Source organism: Pagrus major, chromosome 23, assembly GCF_040436345.1.
Source record: "Pagrus major chromosome 23, Pma_NU_1.0".
In the NCBI taxonomy this organism is placed as follows: domain Eukaryota; kingdom Metazoa; phylum Chordata; class Actinopteri; order Spariformes; family Sparidae; genus Pagrus; species Pagrus major.
The window spans coordinates 16224375-16245090 of record NC_133237.1 but is presented as its reverse complement, the minus strand read 5'-3'; the positions used below and the strand labels follow the sequence as shown (position 1 = coordinate 16245090).

At 44.6% G+C, this 20716-nt stretch overlaps 1 protein-coding gene across 1 annotated transcript in view; it reads right to left on the bottom strand.

The window, feature by feature from the left end:
* Positions 1–20500, bottom strand: part of bahcc1a (BAH domain and coiled-coil containing 1a) — a 70155-nt gene extending 49655 nt beyond the window's left edge. Inside the window, exons 1-2 of the mRNA XM_073495159.1 lie at positions 20440–20500; positions 17183–17507 (exon numbers count right to left, since the gene is read on the bottom strand). Of these exons, the coding sequence (XP_073351260.1) occupies positions 17183–17354 (172 nt within the window). The 5' untranslated portion in view covers positions 17355–17507; positions 20440–20500. The remainder of the gene's footprint in view (positions 1–17182; positions 17508–20439) is intronic.
* Between the last annotated feature and the right edge of the window lie 216 nt (positions 20501–20716).

The window sequence follows — 20716 nt, the reverse complement described above, 5'->3', positions numbered from 1 at the left end:
AATCATTTCTTAAAATAGTGAACATAACGTTTACAATGACACTAAATTTATCAGGCCATCTTAAAGGTGCCATATGCACAAATTTGACTTTTAAACATTTTTGTTCACAATTCACATTCACAACAGAATGAATAAATATCACTCATCTAACCTTGGTGATCCAAGGCTCCTGTGCTAGCGGTGTGAGCTCACAGTACGGGCATACTTGAGTCAGCTAATAGGACCGCTAGCTACATGGCTAACTGAGCTAACTAGGTAACTGCAGCTACAGTTAGCGGCAGTTAGCAGGTACTCTGGTGAGATGCTGCCCCCTATTTGTTTGGAATGAATTAAAACACGTGACCAACTCTTACATATTGCACCTTTAATAGGTTAAACTACACAAAATATTACTTGAGGATTGCTTGATTTTTTTTTTCTTAATTACTCGTCTATTTAAACTTTTTAAACATGCAAACAATTAAATACAGATATGATGTAATAAGAAATAAAATTAGATTTAGATTGTCTCAGGAGGTCATGATTTGAAGGATTTGAAGAATACATATTTAATAAGAACATAACCGTTCTAACTATAACTGGACAAACTTTAAAGCCATTTTTCTTAGATTCATAGTCAGCATAGTTACTGCGGTTAGCCTTGGGGCAGCATTAGTTCCTCGAAAACTAGTTCCTGGGACTAAACATCCGGAGTACTTTGGGTGTAAACATGGCTTTTCTCTCTGATTAGTTCACACACTGACCCTCAAGTGATCATTGCAGCAGCGACTTTTAAAAACTGCTAATTTCCTGATAGCAGAGCGTGTCTCATGACCGTCAGGCCGGCCTTCTGTCTTTACCATGTTGAGCAGTGAGAGCAGGTCCTTTACCCAGATTACTGAGATCCAAACACCCCACTGTTTTCAGGATTGTTTGTGCCATATTGACGGAGGCATCAGCAGCAGCAGGAGCTTTGACTTGTAGTGCCATATGACACATTCCCTCGCAGCCACTGTAAGTGTGTGTGTGTGCGTGTGCGTCTGTGTGGTTTCTATCTCCTAACTGTATTTGTTCTGGCACAGTCTTCTATTGTGGGGCTGGGCTTTGCACTTCTCAGATAAGAGAGCAGTTATGTCAACAGTGGGTGCTGTGAAGGAGCCGCCTGGTCGTGTTGACATTGTACAACACTGATTATTTACTCTGACCACACATCTAGCTTCTAATGCACTAATGACCGGAGGCCTCCTGGGGTGGAGCCCCCTCCTGGCTCTGCACGGTATTGGCTCCCAGCTTGACAGGTGAGAAGAAAGATGAGGGGGTTGGGGATAACTAATGGCTTTGAAAAAGCCTCAGTTTAAAGCAGACTGCCGACAGATTCTAGGAAAAAAAAGGTTGACGAATGCTTCTCACAATACACACAACCCTGTGTAGACTGAGGCAGCATGAGTCTGCATATTGAGCTGAGCCGAGCAGCCCTATCAGTACAGAGCCAGTGGAGCAATCCATGCATAATTAGGGAAGGGGGGAGGGGGTTAATTGACTTCTTTGAGAAAGATCCTGATTTCTATCAGCCAGTCCCATAATCATGTGAGCCAGGGCTCTCATTAAGCCCCCTCCCTCATTTATCTCTCTTCCCCTCTAACCCTTTACCCTCTCCCTCCCTTTCCTCTCTCCTCCCCCGCTTTGAAAAAGCTCGAAACCCCAACCGCTCCTGCTGTGTCCTCAGCAGGCCAGGAAAGGGTGAGGCAGATTTATAGCTAGCACCTGAGTGAGTAAGGTGCACACCGGCACATAAACACATGATTAGTGCACATTCATGTGCACACACACACACGCTCAGGCTCCAGACTGCAGTTGACCTGACTGTGACCCGAGTGCGGTAATGTACTGGCTCGCAGGTATTAGCAGGAAACCTGAGTGTGTTTTTACAGAGGATTCAGACCCAATGTTTTTTTTTCTTCCTATTTTCTAACAGTAATGCTCAAACCACAGTGCAGCAGGAACAGCACCATAACAAGTGCTTTGAATTATTTACAGGCGGAAAGTATACACTGCCTAATGACACGCATCCGTACCACAAACAAAATACATTACGCTGACATGTCAACATCTATGAATATTTACTAAAACATATCCACTAAGACAAGGCTTTTGTTCGACATGGTTTAACCAGATACGTAAAAGAAAGCAGCTCCCTCCTGGCTGCTTTCCTTTTCTCTTCCCTCTTCCTCTCCAGCCTTTGGAAGCAGTGGAAGATTTCGGGAAAAACGTCCATTGAGCGAGAGGGAAAGAGAGAGAAAAAAAGGATGAAATGGAGAAAAGAGATGAAAAGTGACAAATGAGAGATTTCCTTCATAGGCTCATAAATCAGTAGAAGCAGGCCGGGGCAGTATGAGGCCTCCTCCGAAAAGCCAAACTTACTTTCCTTTCACAGCCAGCGCTAACCACCTCTCCCCCTTTACATGCACGCACACACACACACAAACATATGCGAACAAGTACGCATACTTCCTCCGCTCCTCTTTCTTCCAGATGGTTGTGTGCTGGAATGGCATCCCCATTGCTCTCCACCAATCTGGTTGTGGCGCGGTGGCCTGGTTGACTGGCACAGAAAACACGTCTCATAAAATCACTTACAGTTGAGGAGCGGTGCGGGCTTCAAAGTGGCGCGCTTTCAAAACCAGCCCTGTTAAAAGGGTCCAAGCACGCGCACTGAAATAAATCCTGCTCATTCTGTCACATAAAAACACACTGGGTGGAGGGCTGAGGGAGGAGGGCTGGCTGGTGCAGCTGCTGCTGCAGGTATGCGGGACAAACAGACAAGAGAAGACGAGGGAAATGAGCTCTTCACAGCTTTTCCTATATGCACACAGTAGGGTGCCACACACTGGGCGAGGATATGGGAGAAGAGAGCGCAGAGGCACCCTGCTGGGTTTGGAGGTATCTGCTGGGGAGCAATGGAAGCAACTGTCAGCTTATTCAGCTCCGAGCATCGATCGAATGTGAGATTTAAAAGCAGTGGGCACAGATTGGACATATGTCCACTGTGGAGGGAGGCGGCGGCCGCGGCCTGGTTGCAGAGCAGTAAAGGCTCAGTCAGTGGCGAGAAACTTGAGCCCCGTGCAGGACGGTCCCAGAGACTGCCGGATTGATGGAGATCCAAAAAGACTTAGGATCTGCTTTCATTCTGAATGTTCACCATCTGCTTGGCTGGAAAGAAAACCCACAGAGCTGGAGAAAACTCTGTCAACTGACAGATGAGACAGCGGGCGTGAAAGTGTGTGTGTACGTGTGTTGTGTGTGTGTGTGTGTACTTGTGCAGACAGTGTGTCAGTATTGATCCTCAAAGCAGTTCCACTTTCTGAAAGACGATCTGTCAAATGCGGATACACACATTTACACACACAAACCCCCAAAAAAGGCGTTAATACATCTCGGACCGCATAGCTTGAATAAAATTCTCCAGAAAAGCAGACATCTGCAGCACCATCACATGTTCCAGTATGCAAAACTATTCTCTCCTTCCCACGCAGCTGCATAGTTTACTCCACCTCCTCCATGCCAGTGGTATTGATCCATCCAGTTTCCATGTGCACAGACGACTCTGGTCGGGTAATGACCACTTCTCTCCTCAGACCTCACTGGTGTGTCACACAGTAGCCAGGAAGCAACAAGCCTTGGACATCACCAAAATAAAACAAACACGTGTCCTGTTTTGTTCCCTAACAACCGCACACGACTCAAACATGAGCCAAACCACGTCCATTTATGACTGCTGACCTCCGAAAGCCCTCCTGCTGAAGTTTTCAGTTAGGGTTCTCTCAATTTGTAAAATCTTCACCGAAGCTATATGATACTTTCACACCAAAGATGCTTTTTAGAGCGGCACCATTTAATTGGCCAGATCTCTCCTGTGAAAGAGACCTTGATCCCAATTGGACTTCCTGGTAAAATAAAAAATACAATTCCAAAATCTAATAAATAAATTAAATAATCTGCAAGACCTGTGCATAATTTTTTTTACACATTTCCCCAAAATTCAGCCTGAATTTTTTGGTATATTTTGAAACTTGTACACTAGAGGTTTAAAATATGCCTTCCAGTCCCTTTCAATTCAATCAAGCCTTGATTCAATATCAAACTCGATAGCCCTGTATCACTCAAACTGCTTTACAATAATTTAAGCTCTTCAGATCCCCGTTAAATTGTACTCACTCATAGACACCAGTCACCAGTTTGTATCAAGATCCATGCATTGTTCCCTGAGAAACTGCTGAAAATGTCAAAAAAAAACTCCTGCAATGTAAAAGATTCCTGGATCCATCCCTTTATCTGGATCTGCACTAGAAGTTAAAGGTGCAATATGAATTCCTACTCTAAACCAGTAGGGGGCAGCATTTCACCAGAGTAACCTTACTGCTGCTAACTGTAGCTGCCCTCAGCTAGTTAGCTCAGTTAGCCATGCAGCTAGCGGTTAAGACTGAGAGCTTGGGGGCCAGGGGACAGTTGGTATTCACAACGCTTGCACAGGGGCTAGCTGGTTAGCATGCTAATGAAACTAGAGTTTCGGAGGTTAATTAATTGGTCCATTTGATAATCAATTAATTGTTTCGATCATGTTTAGAGCAAAAATATCAAACATTTGCTTGTTTCAGCTTCCTAAATGTAAGAATATGCTGCTTTTCTTTTTCATTTATGACAGTAAATGAAGAGTCTTTGGGTTTTGGACTGTTGGTTGGACAAAAGAAGTCGTCACTTCGGGCTCTGGGACATCGTGATGAGCATTTATCGCAATTTATTTTTACATTTTATAGACTAAGTGATTAATCATGACAATAATTGGTAATGAAAATGCCTTGTGTGGGTCCTTTGTGTAATCCCATGAGTAGTCCTAGAAACACTCGGCCTATCTGTGACCTATCACTGACCAGCAGAAATGCGCACAACAAAATTCCAGTTACCGTTTTGAAAGTTTCTCTCTGACCTCCTGACCCCAGAAGAAACCGCAACGATCTCTTCCTCCCATCTCGTTAAAAGCGAGATAACTCGGGCCTGAGGGCCTGATGAAGAAACAGCAGATACACTGCCATAACTGTCATCCCAAATGCTGGGAATGTGACGTGATTTACGGCGCTTAACTGCAAAACAGTAAACCAACAGATTCTTGCAAACGGGGGCGTCTGCACACCTGAGAACAGGCTGTTCCACACGCACACACAAAAAAATGAAAGATTACGGGGGGAAAAATGAACACAGCTTCTTAAAATTCTTACCTGGTTATTTATGCAGGAGACTTAAAGTATAAAGATGTATAAATCCATCTGGGTGTGTTATTATTCTGATTACTGTCACAGATATATCGGCTAATCAACGTAGTAATTGAAGCAGGTGGATTTGCTACATACCACAACAGGCCCAATGCAGAAGAGGCGGCGAGGAAAGCGATGGATGGAATATAAAACGCCCAGGGCTGAGGTAGAATTAGGCACCTGCATCAGCCCCCCGTCCACCCCCACATGCTGCCCTCTCAGCTGCCTGCCACTCCGTTTCCTCTCTCACTCCTTTTATACAATCTCTCCACCACACAGCTCCTTTGATTGCTCTTCCCCGTGGGCACACACGAATACAACACATGCATACACACACACACAAAAAAAACACACACTTCTTCCGTACTGTTCAGAGACGGCTACGCCAGCTGAGTTTTGATTTGGGGGAAAAGAAAAGTTAACTCCACTACAAATAACGACAGGCACTCCAGAAACACACACGTATGCAAGCGAAATGCATAACTCGCAAAAACATGCCAAGAGCACGGAAAACCACACTTAAAAAGCAAGTTTAATCACAGATACACACAGGCAGGCAGCCACCCACACATCACAAACACACACACACACACACACACGTGCATCCACACACCCTCCCATTATGCTGTATAACCAAAAGGCATTCAGCCATTTCAGCAGTGTTCTGAGAGCCAGCCAAGTGAGAGGTCTGTCAGTGCATTAGCCAGCATGTAATCATAGCCCAACCTCACTGCAATTAGAAGTGGTTCTAATTCTTCACTGGAAACACTGCCTTCTCCCACCGCTAATAGTTTACTTTACTCCAACAGCTGACAGACCCAACCCTGCCTGCTCGCCTCGGCTTCCTAAACACACACACACACTCACACGGACACACCCACGGCTGTAGCTCGTCTGTCAGTACTGGAGATCAAAATGGATCCTGGGAACAGTCCCCAGTCATGTCCCACTTGTGCCACATCAATCCCAGGGGTCTTTAGGCCGTGCCACAGTTCACCTTAGCGGTGGAGGCTGCCTTCGAGGAAAAAAATCTCCTACTTTACCAAACGTGACAGAGAGAGATGGCAGGGAAATCATGAAACAATTGCAAAAATGAAAAAAAAAAAGAAAAGAAAAGAAAAGCTCCTAAAGGCTCTCTGTAGATGAGGCAGGCGTGAGAGGAGGGTGCTGGGGAAACGTTAGCTAATGAAGACTGAGGAAGAGGGAGCTCTCCCTATACTGATGGTATTGCTATTAGCCTGTGAGCCGGTGCACTTGGGTGTCACTTCAAAGCATTCCCCACTATTAATCAGAGACTATCCAGCCCTCCAGCAAAGGCCCCGCTGGCTGTGCCGCTAACTACCCCCCTCAACATCAACACAATGGAGCCATCATTACGGCCGTTACGCTACGCCTCGGCCAGACAGCGCACCTTTATCTCGGCGTATACGTTACATACTCATGGCCAATTAATTTACCTGCCATGTCTCTGAATAAAGGGGGCGGAGTGGGCGGTGGCAGCGGGGTGAATGCAAGCACACATTATGTAGCGGTTTATGTGTTTGGGTGGGGGATGGGGAGCACCTGGCTCAGGTTGCTGTGCATTTCGCCTCGGGGGCTCTTTATGAAAGCACCTGCGAGAGGCTGCAGCCTGTCTGGCCCCGATCCACAGGCCAAACCCTGGCCCTCACCTGGCACCCCAAAGGCGGGTCGACAGGCAGCGCCGCGGCTCCCTGACAGCTCACCCCCTCCAGGCCCCCCTGGCTAACAACAGACACTCAGCTGGATATCAGCCACCAAGCTTGAGGATTAACCACAGCACCGGCCCTGTCGCTTTAATACTAGATACATTTTATACAACGCTAATCCTCAACATCAACTCTTTCTTCCTTTTGTTTTGACTGGCGTGATGGACGGCGCTTTTTGCCGGGTCGGAGCGAGAGCCCCAGGGGCAGGGGTGAAGGAATGATTCTCTTTTTATCGTGGTGATTGTCAACCGAATGTATCAGCGAGCCTAATGGGGGGAAAGTACATCTCCTTATTTGCCGTTGCTCGCTTCTCGTAAATTTGCACATTCATGTTACATGAGGATGAGAGGGCTTACGATACAAGACACTCTCCCCCTCCCCCTCTGTCTCCTGTTGTACTGTACTGAGAGCCTGCAGACTGTAGCAGCGCTGAGGGGATGAGATAACCGCTCACCATTGTGAGAAAAGGCTGTCAAAGCTTTGTTTTCTCTCTCCTCTCCCTCCCTCCTCTCCCTCCCTCCCTCTCGCTCTCTCTCCCTCTTGTAAGAATATAAAAAAGCTGGAGCAGCGGTTGCAGAAATAGTCCTGTTTCTATAATTAGATGTAAACAGACGAACCAGACTCTCAAGCTTGCTCTGTCCCACTGGCCTCATGGCCTCCTGGGAAGCAAGATGTGTGAGTGTGCGCGCCTGCCAGTGTTTGTGCGTGCGCGACTGTGCGTGTGTGCGCCCGCTCGCAATGCACCAGTAAGTGTATGACAGCATGTGACAGTGTGCATCTAGTCTCGCTGTCGCACTCTTTCTTTCTTTCTTCCTCTCTCGTGCATCAGTCCCCCTCCCTCCCCCCTCAACGTTCACCAGAGGGTAGGTCAGTGGTCGTGCATGGCGAGCACAGAAAGCTAATGCATGCAGCACCGGCAGACAAACACACATCTGTTGCTGAGGAGCCAGTCATTTGCCCCAGATCCCCAGGACACGTACTGTATCAGAGAGAGGAGGCAGTGTAGCCTAGTGGTCACTGCAGGCAGAGGGGACGGAAAAAAAAAAAAAAACCTGCAGAACGAGGTGAAGGGCAGAGAGGGACCCACCGTGAAACAATGAATGTAAAAGAGAAGGCGGGAGGAGCAGACAGGGTACGGACATGCATCATCAAAAGGAGGACATGTCGACATTTGTGGTGTAAAACAAGTGATTTGACAAAAAAGAAAGGCAGGAGGGGAGGGAGAGGGGAGGATTTTTGCTCTAATCAATGTCAGAGGGAGCACAGGAAATCCACGCAAGAGAGTGAGAGAGAGAGCAACAAGTCCCCTTTGGATTGAGGACTAGGCAGCTGGTTGGAGGGTCCCGAGAGACTTATTAAAATGGAATTCCTGATGCTAATCTTTGTTTTCTCACAAAAGGGCTGACACATCCTTGAGAGGCATACTGCATGTATATTTAATGGCAAATCTCTGCATATATTTAGCAGCGCACCTCATTGTTGGGTACTGTGTCACCACCGCCCGCTGTTCCGCTGACAGTCACCGAACTGTGGCCCATTATTTGAGTTTATCTGCTCTCAGTCCTGCATCTCCGCCACACAGCATCCACACATATGGCTCATCGTGCGTGTGCTATTTGAGAAAGGGAAGCTCGGAAAATACGAAATAGGAGCGAAAAACAGGAGCGGAAAGGAAGCGCTGAGCTGTCTGATTGTTTTCTTTCCAAAATAAATCCCGAGCATGAGCCCTCAAAGACATCGACAGACTATTGTTCTAAAACGATCAATAACTTTTGAACTGTTAATCCTATCCATGTGGAAAGTGGAGTTTCTCAGCTTTTCAGTGGCATCACACATGACTTGTTGGGTGTCAGAGACTCTGTAGTAAACACGATTACGCCATCAAGTTCTGCAGCATTTTTTCATCAAGGAAACCCACAAAGTTTCTTCCTTTGGGCCAACGGGCAGTGGTTTGTAGCTACGCCTTTTTGGTATTCACGTTTACTAGTCAGTGTCCTATGTTATGATTGAATAACCTTTCTATTTACTATCTGAACTTTTTGGGATACTGCAGAGGCAGTAAATAAGATCGGTAAAAGGAAAAAAATAGGATTACACGGATGATCTTTTAATAAACGGCTGTAACTTGCTCAGGAAGAGTCAGATGTTGACAAAAAAATCATTTGGAAGTCTATAACACCCCGGACCCCGCCAACTTTCTAGCTTCAAACAGTGTTCTGGGGACCTTATTTTCCTCTGAGAACAGCTTCTTTATTCAGTCATGGAAACAATAAATATTTTAGAGTTTGTATTATTACTCATTAATATTGTAAATATTAAAATTCTGAGTTTGAATTTCTTCTCCAAAACTACACAGTATCTTAGTTCACAGGGGAAAAAAAGTTTTAACTGGAGTTTCTTTTTCTTCCTGTATATTCATTCATTCTCAGACAAAGCAAATGTAAAATTGGGACTTTAAATGAGCCAGACTGAAATGCCGTATGGCGCTTGATTCTGACTGCTAGAATAGGTGAAAAGCAAAATAAATCAGAGTCAGACACCCACAAAATGATTCTCTGTCTTTGAGGGTTAACATCTTAGTGCTACAGCAGCAGAAACTTCAGCCTGTAGGTTGCAGAATTTCGGACCTTACCACAGATAAAACAGTGATTTTCAAAACTCCTCTTCCGTCATTAGAATGGACACAAAGTGGGACCACTACACGAGCTGCATCGTCATGATCCAGATCCAGCCGGGACAGACTCAGACGTTAGAGGGTTAACAGTGCACCTGTCTTAGGCCTCACAGCCAACCACAGGGTGCCTCGGCTCTAGTGGGGGGTGTCTGGAGAACACAGCCCAGCACACACACACACACATGCATGCAAACCCAGCCACCCACCCAAACATAACCACACACACGCTCACACACACTGGTGCATACAGTATTGTCACTGACCACAAATCCGCTAACAACAATAGGGCAACGGCCCTTTTTTGTTCTTTTCACTGAACGATTACAATCATAAAATTTAAATTAAAAAACAAGTAATCTGGATTTTCTGCTTGAGCCGTTAATAATGTCTAACAGCTGTCACATGCAATAGGGCCATGCGCTGAGGTGGGCCTGGGGCTGCCTGATGAGAAGCAGCCTGATACTGGGCGAGGGAGGGAGGGAGAGTGAGGGGGGAGAGAGGGAGAGAGAGAGAGACAAAAAGAAAGAGAGAAAGAGCAAAACACAGAGAGAGAGAGATCCAAATCACAAACAAAACAGCAGCGGTTGACTTTGGGCAAATGTATCAGTCTATTCAATCTCGCAACAATATATTTCCAGTCCAGCTATTTTTTTTCCATCAAGTTTCAGTGTCAGTGTGTGTGCGCGCGCGCGTGTGTGTGTGTGTGTGTGTTCGTCATGGGAAGCGAACAAAAGACATTCATAGCCTCATCGGATTCTTAATGCAACTTCTCACTTCCTCGCGTTGAGCGTAAAAATAGACGGCAAGGTTTTGAAATCCAATGCCCTGAAATCTGATACAGGAAGGTATTACCCTGCCCGTCACTCTCACCCGTGGGTCTCCTTTGTGTTTGTCCTGTGTACACGCCCCGTGCTCGAGACGAGAGGGCTCTGTGGCACCATGCCACACGGTGTAGTGTGGGTGGCGGTCTGTTTGAAGAGCCCGTCTCTGAGGCAGCGTGGCCACTCACCAGCCAAATTCCTCTCGCAAAGCCAGATCCATCCTTTTTTTTTCCCCCCACTCAGGCTTTTACTTTCTGTGGACAGTTTTGCTGATGAGCAAAGAAGCGCAAAGACAGGGAACGACATCATTTCTGTCACTTAAAGGTGCACTGTGTAGTTTCGGGGAAGAAATTTTGATCAGAATAGAAAAATCTCCATTGACTGATTTTTTTTATGCCTAAATAAACAACCTCTCTTCATTTTCATGACTGAATGAACTGAATAAACAAACTGACCTTGAAGGACAACACGACTTCATACTGTTTTATTTTGTTTATATGTGGCGGACCCTGCCACTTTTCTAGCTTCAAACAGTGTTCTGAGGACCTTATTTTCCTCTGAGAACAGCTTGTTTATTCAGTTATGGGAAAAAAAATTATATTTCTGTGTTTGTAATATAACCTAATTAATATTGTAAACATTAAACTCTGTAATCGGCTCCAAAAAAATCTAATTTCAGTCAGACGCTGGTATCAACATCAGCATTTATACAATACACGTCATATCACGTCATGATTACATGTGTATGAGCTGAACTCAATGTCAGGAGGAGGATGCTGGCATGACTGCTAGGCAAGATGTCTGCCAAGCTAGAGAGCGCTGTTCAGGATGGCGTTTCAACATTCGTAAGTGCCAAACCATTTAATATTTTTATTGAGACGTCTGGACTACTTCCTGTGGTTTGTTTTGTGACAGAACAAGGTCAAACATGATCTTTTCCTAAACCTAACCACACCATAAGCACGGCGTTGTCACAACATAAAGGAAAACTAGATTGGCACTCAATAGAGTGCATACCTCCGCCAAAGCCCAACAGTTCCCTTTGATTTAATCAAACCTAATCTAATATCAAACTCAATAACCCCGTATCACCACTCATAACTGCTTTTAAGCTCACCAGATCAGCAACAGCCAACCGCTAGGACAACAAAACAATGCAGATGGAAACATAATCTCTATCATGTTGTGGAAGAATGAGAGGTCGACAAAAAGAGAAACCTTTTTAACCGTTTTAGACCACATCCACGTTTAACAAGACAAAAAGAAATTACAAAAAAATCTACTTCTTAGTATTTTTTATTTATTTTTATTACAGATGTGTTTGTGGGAATGGGCCTCCATGATTATTGTAAAAAAAACAACAACACATTTATAACTTTATTCACTGATTTGGGTGAAACTGGATCATATTTTGTGTTGGACAATATTTTGTTAGTTTCCCTCTAATGTCGTCCAGCTGCTCTGCCTGAACCCTCTGTGATTTATGGAGTTTCATAATGAAAAACTGGCTTTACTTGTTGCTAAACTCCCGGCTAACAGTGGCTAACTGTACCGGGCTCATTGGAAACATAATCACGGTATGCAGAAATGTACATGGCTAACATTTATTCTTAAGATTGGTTTGCTAATGAATTCCAGATGCTGGTAATTATTTTTGATGACTGAGGATTGGGTTTGATGATCCTGTCGTCACCAAAGGCTTTAAAGATACTGACGCCTGAATCCACTCGAAACATGGCGAGCTCACATTAGCCTTAAAACCAACTGTTTTCTCACTCTTTCAAAAAAAAAAAAGAAAAGCCTGACTGCCCTTGCAAGTCATTTGGGTCTCCAGCAGCGATGTCAGGGGGAAGGTGACAGATGGCTGCAGCACCGGGAGAAGTGCTATTTCAGCCAGGTGCACGATGCCAAGCAACACCTCCACCATTCAGGGGAACTCCTGTGATATCGCGTCTGAACCGTGTCATCTCACAACAATCCACAAACGAGCCCGACAACAGGCCAAGGTTCTCGCTCTGATTTGCAGAGCTGCAGCGAGAGAAAAAAGAGGGAGGTAGTGCACGAGGCCCGAGCCAAATGGAACTTGGCCTAAGACCCACGTTCTGTCACTGTACTTCCACCACGGTGGCTCCCGGATACAAGTAGCCTTTTAATGTAATATTTAAGATGGCTTATTCAACACATCAGGTTTCTTTTCAGGCAGGTATGGCTGTTAAACTTCTCTCACCAAGTCCACAGTTTGTTTTAGACTCAGAGGGAAAGGACAGGCTTTCGGTTGCTCTGGGTTCTGTCTCGCTAAATAATTACCCTGAGCACGCAACACACTCCAGCCACCGCTCTTGTCTGGGGTCAGCGACGATGGGGGAGGTCGGTAAAGCAAAAGGGACGCCGGGTACGAACTGTGAGTGCTCACAACACAAGAGCTACAAGGCCAAGAAGAAGAAGCCTCCCTTCCCACAAACAACCCTCACCCACTCACTGAGGTTTATTCTTTTAAAGACCCTGGTTGTAACCAGCCCTTTGCTAACTCCACCAAACACCTGTGTTTGTCTTTGAAGCGTCTTCCTAACAACCACAGACCCATGGGATATTCCAGCAATGAGACGTTCAATAAAAGTCTCAGTAAAGTTATTTATTCCCCTTCGGAAAAAAAAATGGGAGAAGGCAGACAGCATAGCTAACCTTTGAAGGGGGAAGCTGCTCGGATATCCAGCTAGGACATAAAAACCAAGGGAATGACAGGGACATCCTACCAGAAAACAATAAAGGGGGTGGAAGGGACTGTTTTTTATCTTTAACAGCAGCCGTAAAACACACACAAAGCTGGGGTCTGCAACAATGGCCCGGGGCAGGGGAGGGTGGCTAAAACAGAAGTGGCAGGAAGGACCACCGCTTCCCAGACACAAGGGTCTTCCTGCTGGAAAGAAAGGAGAGCGAGAAATGGAGGGGAGGAGAGAGAGGACAGCTTATGGAAAAGGGAGACAGAGGAGAGGCATGAGCGAGCGAGATGACACAAATATGACCTTTGATTACGTGGGGTGTTTGGAGCAGAGCTGAGCCGTGGACAGCCTCCGAACCCCCTGCTGCTTTCACACAGCCACACCTCAGCCGGAGCGCACTGATCAGAACAATATGGCTGAAAGATGAGCCCACCGCCGTAAATGCCAGCAGTAAAGACAGCTCCACTGTGTCTCCTCCTTTGACACTATCCAACATCTGAATCCCAGCCTCACAGCCAAGTGAAGACTGCCTCCAACTCTGCGCCGGAGCCAGCAGAAGATAAAATTTCTATTTCAAAGTCCTCGTAAATGAACTGGCTGAATTAAACCGCATTAGATGAGTTTACAGGTTTTCGTCTCACTGCATCAGCGAGAAGTTGCTCCAATGTCACATTCCCAGAACACAGTGCAAGTGCAAACTATAAACCGACCACCTGACGTGCATTACAAATGACTGGCTTGTAGTAGGTGAAGACGGACAGAGGCAAATGCACGCTGACAGAATCTCCGCTGCTTCTGAGTTCACATGGTTCAGTGGGTAAGACGGTAGGAGTGTGTTGTTACCTAACTGCAACCAAACTCACCAGCGGGTGCAGAAGAAAAAGAAAAAAGGAAATTTCCTCCAAAAAATCTGTTGAAATTCAAGGAACAGCGGCGAGGGGAGGGTGTCGCAACCGCCATCACTCTTTTTCAGCTGCGAGGGTGACGGGGAGCGCTCACAATAAATACCTCTGCAAAGTCAGAAGGAGCCCTTTCAAGGAGCCACATCAGAAACCTGCCTCTGAATGCATTTTTACATCAACCCTGAAATATTCATGCTCTTTGTAAAGTATTCATGTGAACCAGTGTGCGAGTTAGTCCCCGGGGGGAAAGTGCAGAGAAACTGAAGGGATCCAACACACTCAGCAAACAGCATGCTCAGTTGTGCTAATGTTGCTAGCATACAGGACACTTGAGGGGGACACTAATGACCCGAACTGTCAAGACAAACAACAGCGGTTTGGTCGGACAGCGTGCGAGGATTTGACTGTTCTTACTTAGTGAGACTGGCCTGGATTCATTTGGGTAAACTGGCTGACAAAAGACAAAACTGATAGTGTGATCATGTAAATAAATTACAAAGAAAATCATGTTTTTTTTGCTCATATTAAAGGGGCACTATGTAGTTTTTGGAGAAGAAATTCAAACTCAGAATTTAATATTTACAAAATAATGAGGTAATAATACAAACTCAGATTTATTTATTGTTTCCATAACTGAATAAACAAGCTGTTCTCAGAGGAAAATAAGGTCCCCAGAACACTGTTTGAAGCTAGAAAGGTGGCAGGGTCCGCCACATATAAACAAAGTAAAACCGTATGAAGCTGTGTTGTCCTTTTAGGGGCAGTTTGTTTTTTCAGTTCATTCAGTCATGAAAACGCAGACATGTTTGATTATTTAGGTCGTTCAAGCATGAAAATCAATCAATATGAATTTCTCTCTCCCTGTTAAAATTTCTCCCCAAAATCTACATAGTGCTCCTTTGAATGTGGACAAAATAAATAAAAATGGCTGTGAAAAAGGTAAAAAAAACAATGTTTTTTTTCCTCGCGTCAGACGGATTATAAATGTGCATTGTGTGCTGTTGTGACAAATTACCATCCTGAAAATATACGTCATGAATAATTGTGAATTATGCTTCGTGTGTCATCCACCTTTTTGCGTTATGACATGCTTGACATTTTCAAATATTATTAAAACAATAAATCAAAGATTGCACATCAGCAGCGCCCAACGGCAAACTAATTCTAACGGCGCCTGGAGGGTTTTTTACATGAAATCGTGTGAAATTATTCCTGAAACCTGAAATGCAAAGAATTAAGTCATTTTCCCAAATAATCTTGAGGATATTCTCTCCAGTCACACCCATGTGCTACTGACGCGAGCGGGGAGAACAATAAACCACCTGTGTTGCTCATTGAACAGTGATGACATTTGGAGGGAAGGTCTGCATGTTGGTGCAGCACAATACTACAAAAGAAATGTGGTTGTAGGAGGTGGGGGGGCACCTGTGCCCTGTAGCCAACATTAGCCTTCATGCTCTCAACAGAACATCTATAAGAAAAAAAAGAAAACATACGGACGCAGGCAGAGTGTGTGAGAGAGTGTGTGTGTGTGTGTGTGAGTGCTGCCAAAAGCAAACATGAATGGTGAGAGATGAATGGTGAACGGCGCCCATGAATCCTCCTGAATGCCTAATTATACCTCGTGTTTAGCATGATTTTGCAAATGAATTCAGAATCCCTATGAACACAATGAATTTGAAAAAGAAAAATATGTTTGATCAGCCAAACACAACACTACAGCGGGAGTGCAATAAGATATTAGCAAAATATAAATAAGTAAAAACGTGACGCAGAAGACAAAAAGGCATTGTCAGAGGTCACTTTGATCCTGCATTTAACCGCCTACGACGACCACCTACAGTGATAATTTTAGCTGATATACGTTACATAAAATAACTTTAAAGGGCTAAATATTCTTGGCAGAGCGGTGACCCAAGATTCCTCAGCTGCTGCATCATAAACGTGTGCTTTTAGCAGGCACATTAACATATTTTCAAAGGAAATTGTTTCAGATGTGTGAGTGTTTGATGCAATCAATATGCCACTGATGTGACTTATTTAAAATCTCTCACACATTGTGATCCAGTCCTTTTACAATGTTGTAACAACAAATATATTTCTTCTTCTATTGTTTCTTTTTGTGGCCATTATTAAATTAAACCCAGCATCTGCTTTAAAAAATGAGCATGACAGCGCTATAAACACCACCAAGGGTTCTGGATTTTAAAGGGTCATTCCTGGATTTTTAAAAAAAAAATATATATATATCAGCTGCTGTAGATGATGCAGTTTTTACACTGTTGTATTGTTTGTGTGTGCATGTTTGCAAAGGTGCACGCTTGGGGTACACAAGATACCCAAGTCACTTGTTAAACCTGATGCATGCACTGTGAACACATTTGCACCCTGACACTTTGAAGCCCAATATAGAAGTGGGATTTTCTAGCTTCTTCCATCCACTGGAACCCGTGCAGACCTGTGCATCCAGCGTCCCCCTCCCCTCCTCATCTCCCCCACCCTCCTCTCTGACTTGCTTATGGCTCTTGGGTTTGGCCCGGGGGGGGGGGGGGGGGGTTTCAGTCAAGTGATGGCACCGGTGTGACACTCATCAATGTAACGTGAAGTGACGAAATCTCATTTCTAATGCAGCCCCAGAGCCAATGGGAGACCAGTGGCAGGGTCCAACTTCCCCATCGTGCAAGCTAAAACAGATCCTAAATGCCATTTTAAAATACCGTGGCATTTACTTAACTTATCAAACGGCTATTTGTTTAGCGATGATTCCTTCATTGCCTTCGAGATATTTAAGCCAGAAATGTTGATTCAGCTTAATCAAAAAATAATCACATGTAAATTTCAGCTGATATTTTGAACACTCTGTCAACAGCCACACCTGAGCAGGCGTCTGTTCCTCTCTTTTGTGCAGAAATCATCAGCTTTGTAGGACAGCACACATGCAGGCCATAGCCTGTTATTCACAGAGCATTTTAAAACAATACTATGGGAGCAAACATTTTCCATACAGCTTCATTCTTGTGTGACACAACCCACGTAGATGGTTGACTAACCTGAGTGGGGAGCCATCGGTATGTGCGAGGGGTAATATTTTCCCGGCGGGAAGTGACCGGCGTGCTGCACAGAGCTGTGGCCCGAGGGAGCGATCCGAGAGGCGGCTCGGTGCACCAGGGCGCCCCGCTCTGAGAGGAGGTGCGCCGGAGCAGCGAAATCCCGTCCTTCCATTCCCGAAGAATGTTGAGTAATCCGAAATCCGGATAGGGCAGGTCAGGAAAATCAAATGCAACCCATATAATAATCCTTTCCTTCAGATCTATGTGTTGCATTCAGTCGATCGCAGGCTTCCCCAGCCAAAAACGTAGCCCCCGATCATCTTTTCTGTCAAGAGAGAGAAAAAAATCAGAGCATGTTTTCATATGAATGTGGAGCAGGCTCGGTTTGGATTTACACGATGCAAAAAAAAAAAAAAAAAACACTGACAAGTCCAATAAAATGTAAGAGAAAACAAATCATTAGTTCCGCCCCATTGGATTGTGCTGTGATACCTTTTCTGTCATATCCAGGTTTGCTCCCTATTTTTTTTTCCTTTTCTTTCTCCAGCTTAAAACTGCTGCTGCAAAAATAAGTCACCGCGGGTAGAAACGGCGAGCGAGGCGTCCAGGAGCCCACTGAGCCGGGCTCACGTTCAGCTCTATTGATCAGGCCTAATACACATCATATGGAGGAGAGCAGCACTCTCATATTCCAGAGACACGACGAGCAGATTGACACATGTTTAGGTTTTCTCCCCTTTTTCTCTCTCTTTAATTAAGCTCACATCATATTTTATCCAAACAATTAATTCAAATACAACGTCAGCAGTTACCAGCTGTCTCTCTCCCCCTGCTTATACATAAATACCATTTTTTTTAAAAAAATCGTGATGTGTGAGAGCAGGAAGTGTGTTGTCCTGTGTGTTGATGATGATGATGGAAGCCTACATCTCAAGGTGAACAACGCTGCCTTGCTCGTCCTATTGTCTCCGCGTTTTTTTCCTCTTTCCTCCTTCCCCTGCCTCTATCAATCCAGCTCTCATTACCACCTCACACACTATTTTCACATTTTTGCACCACAAGCTGCATAAACTGACACGCGCGCGCACACACACACACACTAAATATACACCTATTTATTTTTGCAGACTACAATATAATCACAGAAATGTCGATCGTGCGTCGAAGCGATTTGAGTTGCAAAGTTTCGCAAACAAATCGCATTCAAAACGAGAGTATGATTAAAACACAGATGCACCCTGAAAGCCTCTCTTTCTCCCTCTCTCTCTCTTCGTGTGTGTGCGTGTGTGCACGTGCGCGCGCCCGTGTGTGTGTGAATAACTGCACTCTCACTGTCTTCATCTGCCTTGACCTATTTCAGGTCAGGTAATCAAATGAGAGTAGTAAAATACATTATAGGCTACATCCTCTGCCATGCCACACCAAAAAATAAATACATTTTGGGAGGGGAAAAAAATAGCATTATTAAAGTCCAAATTAAATTTAAATTACAATTAAACGACGTTTCAGTGTGGAAAAGTATATGTTTTTAAACGTGACAGCCTGGTTTTTTGGTGCCACAGTGGGAAAAAAATGAAGCAGGCAAACAGAAGGCAGCTTAATTTTTTACAGCTCCAAATAGAGAAATAAATAAATAAATCCTGCATGAGTGGATTTTCTCTCGACACAAGGATATATGTTTGGTTTCACATTATGGATTCACAATTTGGGGGTGCCCTACAGGGTTTCTCGAAGGGGATGCAGGGGGTCCTCAGCGTGATAAAAAGCCTCTTTTAGCATGAATTAAATTGAATCCAAAAGAAGAAAAAAAATGTAAAAATGTGTGAGAATGCACAGGTAGCTATATGATATGTGCTATTTCACTCTCAGCGCTATTATCTCCACATGCAGCCAGTTACAGCCCAGCCTTCAGTTCACAGCTACATCAACAACAATAAAAATCCTTCCATACGGAGCTCCCTGGGACCAAATCTGATCAACGGAGGCTTCCTGAGCAACCTGCATGTATGTGGCCCCTCAACGTGAAACAGCGAAGAAGCCTTTTTATATTTTATTCTTTGCTTCTGCATGCATGATGGCTGAGTCTCCAGGTTGAGGACTGTGCAGAGATCCAAGGTGAATGGCCGCCCGTCAGGAGGACTGCCTTTGTCTCCACACTGAGAAAGTGCTTTGCAGTCAGCCATTACCTTCCCCCTCGCCATGCTGTTGCATTCAGCCCACTCATATGTCCACTAACAACCCCTAGAATTAAAATTATTCAGCATCCACGAGGCCTGGGATCACACTGCCGCCGTGTAAATGCTCGAATTGTACATTTATGTGAGTGCGATCGCAGCAGCAGCCTAAATCTCCCCCCGCCTGTCGTTTTTCTTTCATTTCTGCCTTTAAATAAGCGAAAGCCCTCCACAAATACACTAAAAGCGTCCGAAAATAATCGACGCCCCTAATGCAATTCATTAAGCAGCTGTCAATTGCATCTACAGAATCCAATCGAAAGCAGAAACGCGGATAATAAATCAGATCGCGCTGTGTAGGTCGGACCGCGCTTTGCGAAGAGGCAGGCGGCCCTCCGTGGCTGAGCTGGCCGGCAGGGAGTGCACCTCGGCCGGTGCGAGCGAGCGCACACACGCCGCCCCCCCCCTCCCCGTCCTCTCCAATGCAAATTCTCCATATTGTGTTAGTTGCACCATAGTCTGACCACAACCGGCAGCTTCACAAAAAAATTAAACATGTTTGAACAATTAATTACGAGCTCTTCAATCTTAAATCGTAAAAAAAAATTTTTTTAAAATACGTAGCGTGTCACGTTTCTGATTATATAAGATAATTTAAAACAAAACACAAGAAAATAAGTCGTCGATAATTTAAAATTGTATATAATAACAAAAATGCTCCTAACGTCAAAATGTAGTGACGCTGTTACATTATTATAATCGATACTAATCCTGGAAGGCTACTACTAATAATGATTATAATTATATTTTAATTTAATTTATTTCTGGCAGCTCGCTGCATTAAATCCTCCATTTATTCCTCACAGGATAAACCTCAAACATGCTGTTTTTTGTTGTGCTATTAAGTAAATTACAGCATTGTGCTGTATTTAATGAACAGCATGTCACATATAGCATTTCTTTTTTTTTTTCTTCCCTTCACCTAAATACAGCCGCTATCATTTCCCAACAATGAAACAGGCCTTAAAATATTTTTATTCCACAGATTTAAAAAAAATTAAAGGATATAAAATCACTACTTACTGGTATGTTAAATCCTTGCATAACAATAAATTATAAAATCACAAAACACAGGGAGGGAAGGAGCAAGGCCGAGTGCGACGCCCATTTAAAATCAAAATGTGAAATAAAGCATGTGGCTCAGAGAGTGAGGTCCTACAGTATTTCCATCTGAGGCTGTGCAGTAGCCTTCTGGTTCGGTCTATGGAAGCAGTGGGACTACAGGGCTTCCGGCCTGGCTGGATCGCGGCTCGGATCTCCGAGCAGCGGTTTCTCTCCCGGTGCAACTGCGTACCTCGCG